Consider the following 7,035-nt stretch of genomic DNA (forward strand, 5'->3'; position numbering starts at 1 on the left):
TCGTTGGTTTTTTTTTTGAAACTGTGTTGAATTACCATTAATTTTTGGGAAAAATAAATAAGAGCTAGCTTAACGTTTCTCGTAGAATAAATATGCTGAAGGAGAAAGTATAGGCACCTAAAAAGTAAAATTTTTAGATTCCAACATAATTTTACGCCTGAACAAAAATGAAGTGAATTGAGGTGCATATTCTTTGCGATAAGACAGAATATTTGACTTCAAAAATTCTAATTTTGATTTTTCGACGAAACTTGACAAAATCTTGCTCCTGAAAAATTGGCCTCTGAGCAATTAGGTTCCTTCATTCAAGGACGGCCAGGGGTTGTTGATTTAGATTATTCCCAAACTACGTTCAGTCTCAATAACTGAAACTAGATACACAATACCTTATTTCTATTTTGCTGTGCTTGCAAAAACATCGTATGAACATCCTATCGTCGCCAACTTTTCGCACGAAAAAAAACATCTTTAAAGAAAGTTATATGATTATTCTTGCGTAAAATTTTCGCACAAAAAGAAACATTTTTAAAGAAAGTTATGATTATCTTTTCGTAAAATTTTCGCACAAAAAAAATATGTTTTAAGAAAGTTATGATTATTCTTCCGTGAAATTTTCAGATACCACAGATCAAATTAAGATTACAATTTTGAGAAAAACGGGAAGAAAAATACTCATAAACAGGGCCGGATTCACCTACTTGCCGCCCATGGGCCGCCTATATTTTGCCGCCTCCTCTCATTCGTTTTGAAACTCGATTAAAAACCATCAAATGAACGTGCCAGCGGGGGACGGGTGCATAAGACGCATTAACTCGTGTTGAACACATTTTTTGGGAAAGCCCTGTCAACACTACTAGCAAAAGTTCACGAAACTTTGCGCGAAAGTTAAGTTCCGTAAACCTATCTCTGTGTGAACAAGGCCTTCCATTCATAAGAAATGAACGAAAAAATTATGAAAGAACAAACATAAATGCTGGTTCAATGATTTTAACTTCCGCCGCCGCGCCGCGCAGACCGCACCGTGTTGGACGCAATGCGTGAAGTATTCCGACAGTCTTGTAGTCGCTATGCGTTTCACGCTGACCGCACTATGTTTGGCGCAATGCGTGAAGTATTCATGCATTTTTGTAGGCGCTATCCGCTTCACGCTGACTGCAGTGACTGCACTGTGTTTGATGCAATGCGTGAAGTATTCGTGCAGTCTTGTAGGCACTAATGTGTTACATGCCGATCGCCGCGGCGAGGGCTTCTCCTTTTCATCTCAAGTCCTCGTTATCATTTCTCTCTAAGTCGCGTCGCTCCAGGCCAAATTGCGTGTTTGGCTTCTCTCGTGACTCGACTTATTGAGGGTGCTGTCTCTTGTATCACTAAGAGACGACAAAATTAGAAATTACTATACTCTCAGGAAATGAGAGATTTTGTCGCCTTTTCTCGTTGGTAATTTTGTTTTTATAAATCCGATTTTTTTTATACCTACACTTTAAAAAATTGCAAATTTTTGCCGCCCCTTAGATTTGCCGCCATGGGCCGCGGCCCATGTGGCCACCCCCTTAATCCGGCCCTGCTCATAAATTTCCCCGAAAATCCTCATTTTTTCCGATTCATTTAAAGAATTAAAGATTCATAGGTGGTTCTCCTTCGGCACAGCAGTTTTATGCCGTTCTAAGGAAAAACGTCGTATGAAAATTCGAATGTTGCCACATTTCCCTCGATAAAATGTGTATTTTTCAGGAAAGTTCTTCATGTTTTTTCTTGGAATTTTCAGAAACTTTTGGTGAAATTGCGAACGAAATTTACCGTAAAATTGGAAGGAAAATATTCGTAAGCTTACCAAGAAATTCGTCTTCTATCGAAGGAAATTTGGAGGCGCCTGAAGGCTGATACGGTGCGTTTTCCCTCGGCATGGCACAGTGCTGCCATGCTAAGGAAGAACGCCGTATGAACCTTCAGGCGTTGCCATATTTCCCTCGATATAAAGCGGATTTATTCGGAAAATTGTGAATATCTTTCTTCAAATTTTTCAGGCAATTTTGTTCGCACTTTGATCTACACTCTCTGAAAATTTCAAAGAAAAATATGTAGAACTTTCCTCAAAAATACTTGTTTTATCCGGGAAAATTTGGCAACTCTCGGATGTTCATACGGCGTTTTTCCTCAGCACGGCACAGTGGTGCTGACAGTGAATGAGTAATTATGAGAGAAAGGTGCCGCGGTGGGCCACTGTCTAGACGTCTGATCGGAGACCACCGGGGCTCGGTGGATCCTTGAATAAAAATGTTTTTCGGGAGAGAATACGAGAATAAGACAATAAAGGGAAGAGGGAATAAGGATACCGAATTAAGATGTTCATTACCGGGGCCGCGCATGAGCGCTCACGTTCGATTGGAGGCCCGGGCCATGGGCGGCCCCGTTTATTACACGCACACCTACGCCGGCCCGTGTCGTAAACGTTTTACAACCCCTCTCCCCACCCCCTTCACTCCCGTTCTCATAGACAACGTACCGGGATTTGTCTATCTATGGTTTACGGGAAAAGTTTGACCACTGGTCAAAGTTGCCAAGTTGGAGGTGGGAGTATCAACGGATAATATGTTGATTCCTCCCTCCGAGTAAGTGATTCCAGCTTGATGTTGGGCAACTAGATCAGTCTTGAAAATCGGGCATTCGAAACAACATAGCCGCCAACTAAGCTTGCACACAAGTCTCCGTTATTCTATTGGAATAGAATTTTCTGCTGGGAAAATAAACTGAACCCAAGTAGCGGTCGCATAGGTAATAAGTTGCGATTTGATCGGAGAACTTATATCGCGATTTTATCGACGGTGATTATGCAATATTGTAGATACAAAATGAGATTCTCGAGGCAATTTCGCAATTAAAACAAATTGTAGATAAAATTTCGATTCTATCGAACACGATTTCGTAGAGATATAATCGCTTACTGTGGATAATCGCTCAGATGTTGATGATCCTAGCGATTTAATCACCAAAAAATCGTAAAAAAATCACAACTCAATTTCATAATATCGCGATTATTCCACTGAAAAATGCTACTTGAGAAGGCGGGCATTCTGAAATACCGACCGAAATCGAGAGCCTTAGCTCCTCCAAGTTTCCACACCGAATACTACAAGCAAAAATATTATGTCCTATGTGGCAACAACACAAAGCTAGTAGTTGCCACTTGCAGAAAAAAAATATCCTTTTCGCATAGTTTCTAAAAGTAACGCAGGAACTATGTTGCCACCACTTGGCATCGACGGCAGTAATTTCGCGGTAGTTCCTTTTATGAGTCACCAGCTACCACTCCAGTCTCCTGCTCCTCCTACTACTGGCCCAATCCACGTTTACAACCCCACCACTACATCTTCTTTAACTCAACTTTAATTAGCCGAACCTCTAACCCTTTCAATTCTTACAGCCTCATTCCGAGCTCATAGTCTCAAATATAAAATCTCTAGCAGTCGATTTGGATTGTTCCTTAATTTCATTTGCTCTGCTCTCCGATAGGCAGGTAGAAAGTTCAATGAAAATGGGTAACTGCTTTCATAACGCATGAGAAGTGAGGAGAACCTCAAGCCTCATCCGCAGTGGCAATTTTGCAAGTTGGCGACACTGTTTTTTCTACATTTAAATCCATTAAAAATATCGATTTTAGATGAGGCAAGCTGCATCACTCCGAATCGATTTTTTTACATACCCTTAAATGGAGGAAAAACTGCAGTGTTGCCAACTTCCAAGAATCGACAATGGCCTCATCTCTCACAGTTTTTTACAGGTCAGTGGAATTCACAAGTTTCTTATCGGTACGAGTTTTTTAATACAAGTTTTTCACGGACCATTGCCACAAGGCAAGTTGGATTATTATACTCGGTATTCTTTTCAATAATCTGAGCTTAGAGGACCTATTCACGGGTTTAATCCTCCCTTATTCAGAACTATTGACTCCAAAATTTTTAACGAAGATCGCATCCGTACAGCGGGTTAATCTTGAGTTACTCAAATTTGAGTGCTTCACCAGCAGATTTACTTACCACAAGTTCGATACAGAAGTTAAGAGCATTCTGAACCATGCCGCAATTGAAACAGCTGCCGTAGATTTTGTTATGTTTGCGGACTCGGAATATTGTGTCAAAATGTTTACCGTGAATGGATCATCCGAATTATTTAATTTCAAATGCAAAACTGCATTCTTCTCTCGTCTTCTGCCTAGGCGGAATAATTCCAGACACACTCAGTTTTGTTACGTATGGTGCTTATGACAATTTTTTTTTCTCTGACAGACGAAGTCATTCAATAGTCGTCCGTTTCTCGTCTCAGTGGTTTTATATGACAGTGAAGTGGAGAACATGATGCTGAAATTATTTGCTTTTGCAGCCGTATTAAATGCTTTTATCCGTGAGTACATTACAAACATGTGATGGGCAAATGAGCCTCAGTACTAATAGTTTTAAAAAGACCGCTTATCTTAATGTCTTAAGTATCTATTATCACAATGCATTTAAATGAAAGTTAGTTAATGTCAAATTTACTGCACTCACATATTCGTCTTAAAAAAGTCTGTGAGGGAGACGAGACGTGCCTCATGGTGGAAACTCAAACCGTCCAATATGGAAAAACCCCAGTTTGAAGTCAGAGATATCGATTTTCAGTTTTCGACGATGAACACTATCTGATCCTCTGAAGAACACCACATTAGGTCAAAGTTTCAAGCCATAACTCGCATCGTTAATGATGTTTTAGACTAGGAATGAACTGTTTCTAAAGCAGGCATCAGTGCCGATGGACTTGATAATGTTCCTCGTTTTTCGTCCGTAAACTTTAAATTGCGGCCAGATGGTCAATTTTTGAAAATTTTGGATGTTCTTAGCGCCCACTGACGCAAAATTATCCTCTCTGTGCTGTAGAATAGTAATCTCATTTTTTATATTTACTGTCTTGTTGCACATTTTGCCTGATTCCGTTGTATGATACCTAAAAATTTCGAAATAAAATTTGCAACCGTTCTTAAAGAACTTTGCAACGTTGCAATGCGAAATAAGCTCCCGCCCCGGGCGCTTACTTCTTTGCCTTCTTACAACTTTCCTCTTATGTATACTTCTCTCCTAACCAAGTAACACAGGCTGCAACAAATATTGCAATTGCATGATGAAAGGATGAAGCTACATCGAGGTGTGGTACATGTTGCCTATATGCAAATGGAAGGAGCTACTCTTATTGAAATCTTTTTGCAATAAAATTGAAATAATATGATTTTTTCTCTACATAGCTAATTGCTCATCCTTTTAGGACGTGAAACCCATTCTAGTGATCGTTTAAAATTGGCCTTCATTGACCAAATGAGTTAAAATTATTGTAATTTCATGGCAAAAAATTGCAACCTAATTAATTGCTCTCGATTGCAATTGGGCTGCGTTTAACAGGAAGGAACCAGGCCATATTCACTATTGCCAAATTTAAGCAGACACTTTAATTTTTTACGATAGAACATTTGCACACAAAAAATTGCAACCTAATTGCATTCAATTGCAATTGGACTGCGTTCAGCAGGAAGGAACCAAGCCATATTAGCTATTGCCAAATTTAAGTAGACACTTTAATTTTTTACAAGAGAACATTTGCACACAAAAAGTTGCGACCTAATTGCATTCAATTGCAATTGGACTGCGTTTAGCAGGAAGGAACCAAGCCATATATTAGATATTGCCAAATCTGAGTTGACAATTTTTTTTTTTTTTACGAGAGCACATTTGTGCAGATTCCTAAGAAAATTTTAAAGGATTTGCTTCGCGCTATGCAGAAATTTCACTGAAACTTGCACAAATGTTCCCTTGTAAAAAATTAAATTGTCCAATTAAATTTGGCAAAAGCCGATGTGTAGCTTGATTCCTTCCTGCCTAACGCGATCAAATTGCATCTCAAGATTTTCGATGCTCTCTGCTGCTTTGGTAGGCATCAGGTATCACATTTTCCTAACTCTCATATTTATAATGTTCATTTGTTTCAGAGACTGTTGACGGTGCTGCAGGAGGTTTCAATGCAACCGTGAAAGTCGCGCTTCCTAAAGCCCCCGCCCCTGTTGAGTTCTACGTCCCTGGTAATGTGCCATGCTACAATATGCCTTCCCCTCGATATCAGGATCAAATTCGAGAGATAATAGGGATAACTTGCGTGAGAGCGTACCACATGTTGGATTGCAAAGGGAAGCAGGTCCCGGTGCCTGCAGGGAAAGGATATAGCTGGAAAGCTGACCGTAAAGACATCCCCAACTCTCTTGGAGTATGCTGATTATTCCTGCAAAAATGTCAGCTGTAAACCACGCGCCAATTCTGTCGTGCTGAGGAAAAACGCCGTGAGATCCTTAAAATGTTGCCATATTTCCTTCAATATAAGTCACATTCACCAGGAAAATTGTGAATATTTTTTTTTCAAGTTTTCAGACAATTTTGTTCGCGGTTTAATCTAAGATAACTGAAAATTCAAGTAAAACTATGCAAAATTTTCCTCGCAAGCACGTGTTTTTTTTCGGAGAAATTTGGCAAATCTCGAATGTTCATACGGCGTTCTTGCATAGCACGGCAGGATTCTAAAGAAAGTTTGTTGTTCGAAAGTCATATACCGATCGTGCTTAGGAGGAACGCCAGAATGAGCTTCCAGACATTGTAAAATTTCCTTTGATACAACTTGAATTTTTGGAGAAATTTATGAACATCTTCCTCGCAATTTAACAAAAATTGTTTCGCAATTTAAACAAGAGTTTTTGATAATATCCATTTTTTTTATAATACCTAGTTTTTTTTCGAAAAAATAGTTAAATAAATTTAAAAGAACTACTTAGTAAGTGTGAATCTCAAAGAGGTTGTTCCAAATACGCGATTTTGGCCCCCCCCGGATTTGGCCCAAACTTTGCTCAGATGTTGTACTAAGTGTCCCCGATGCTTGGGCAAAATTTCAGCCCCCTCGGATAATTAGGGGGGAGGGGGCAGGGGGGCAAAGTTGCAATTTTTTTAAAACTTTAAAAATCGATATCTCGCG

At 39.5% G+C, this 7,035-nt stretch overlaps 1 protein-coding gene across 1 annotated transcript; it reads left to right on the forward strand.

The window, feature by feature from the left end:
- The first annotated feature begins 3,860 nt into the window (after positions 1-3,860).
- Positions 3,861-6,754, forward strand: LOC109041043 (uncharacterized). The gene is made up of 2 exons (XM_019057202.2): positions 3,861-4,398; positions 6,008-6,754. Exons 1-2 carry the CDS (start codon positions 4,350-4,352, stop codon positions 6,286-6,288), a joined length of 330 nt encoding a protein of 109 aa, XP_018912747.2. The 5' UTR covers positions 3,861-4,349; the 3' UTR covers positions 6,289-6,754.
- Positions 6,755-7,035: the final 281 nt, after the last annotated feature.

This window comes from Bemisia tabaci, chromosome 7 (assembly GCF_918797505.1).
Source record: "Bemisia tabaci chromosome 7, PGI_BMITA_v3".
Classification (NCBI taxonomy): Eukaryota; Metazoa; Arthropoda; class Insecta; order Hemiptera; family Aleyrodidae; genus Bemisia; species Bemisia tabaci.

Excerpts from the sequence above, each read along its gene's own strand:
- LOC109041043 (XM_019057202.2), top strand. The coding sequence starts at position 4,350 with ATGATGCTGAAATTATTTGCTTTTGCAGCCGTATTAAATGCTTTTATC. Across the intron at positions 4,399-6,007 it reads CGTATTAAATGCTTTTATCC|AGACTGTTGACGGTGCTGCA; the intron begins GTGAGTACATTA and ends CATTTGTTTCAG.